The following is a 725-nucleotide window of genomic DNA, read 5'->3' as shown; positions in this document are numbered from 1 at the left end:
AGAGAGAGAGAGACATACACGGGAGCTGACAGAAGCTTGAAGAAACAAAAATGGCGTCTTTCGACTCTTTCCGCCACGACGGCGACGACCAAACCCACCTCCACGACGATCCTGCCGCTGGTGGACCCTTCGACGACGACAGTTACGCCGCCTACAGCGAGTTCTCCTCCTCCGAACCATTACCCCAAGACGACGCCGTCGCCGACCACGGTTACGGCTTCGGCATGCCTTCGCCTAGCCCGGACTTCTCTTCTCCCTTCGAATCGGCCGTTCTGGAGCCCAATGGAAATGGAAAATCCTACGAAGAAGATGTTGGGGACGATGATGATGGGGGCATTTTCGCATCGGACGAACCGATTTTGCCGCCGCCGGAGGATATGCGAGAGGAAGGGTTCGCTCTGCGCGAATGGCGTCGGTGAGCTTTTTGTCCATTTCTTTCCCTTTTTGATCTAAATAGACACGTTAATTTGGTGATCATATACTCCCGTTCGTTAATTTGATTTTCATTTCCTTATTTGCTATCTTGTTTTCCTGTTTACTTTTTCTCGAGGTAGAGGTTAGAACTAGATCTTGACCTTTTAATTGCTTATCTGGAGTCTGGATTTGAATTTATTTATGGAGGCTGTGTTAGAAGTTAAAAGATTGGACTTTTGTAGATGGAATGTGCTTAATATTAAGCTAAGTATTGGCCTTTTTTGTCTAACTTTGTGGAATTTAAGGATGAT

The 725-nt window shown here is 47.0% G+C and overlaps 1 protein-coding gene across 1 annotated transcript; it reads left to right on the top strand.

Moving 5' to 3' along the window:
• Positions 1–6: 6 nt before the first annotated feature.
• LOC112094850 (clathrin light chain 1-like) lies at positions 7–475 on the top strand. The gene has a single exon (XM_024176566.1). It carries the CDS (start codon positions 51–53, stop codon positions 417–419), a length of 369 nt encoding a protein of 122 aa, XP_024032334.1. The 5' UTR covers positions 7–50; the 3' UTR covers positions 420–475.
• The last annotated feature ends 250 nt before the right edge of the window (positions 476–725 follow it).

This window comes from Morus notabilis, unplaced genomic scaffold (assembly GCF_000414095.1).
Source record: "Morus notabilis unplaced genomic scaffold, ASM41409v2 C11297189, whole genome shotgun sequence".
In the NCBI taxonomy this organism is placed as follows: domain Eukaryota; kingdom Viridiplantae; phylum Streptophyta; class Magnoliopsida; order Rosales; family Moraceae; genus Morus; species Morus notabilis.
The sequence above is the reverse complement of the archived record's forward strand: the minus strand, read 5'-3'. Positions and strand labels throughout refer to the sequence as shown.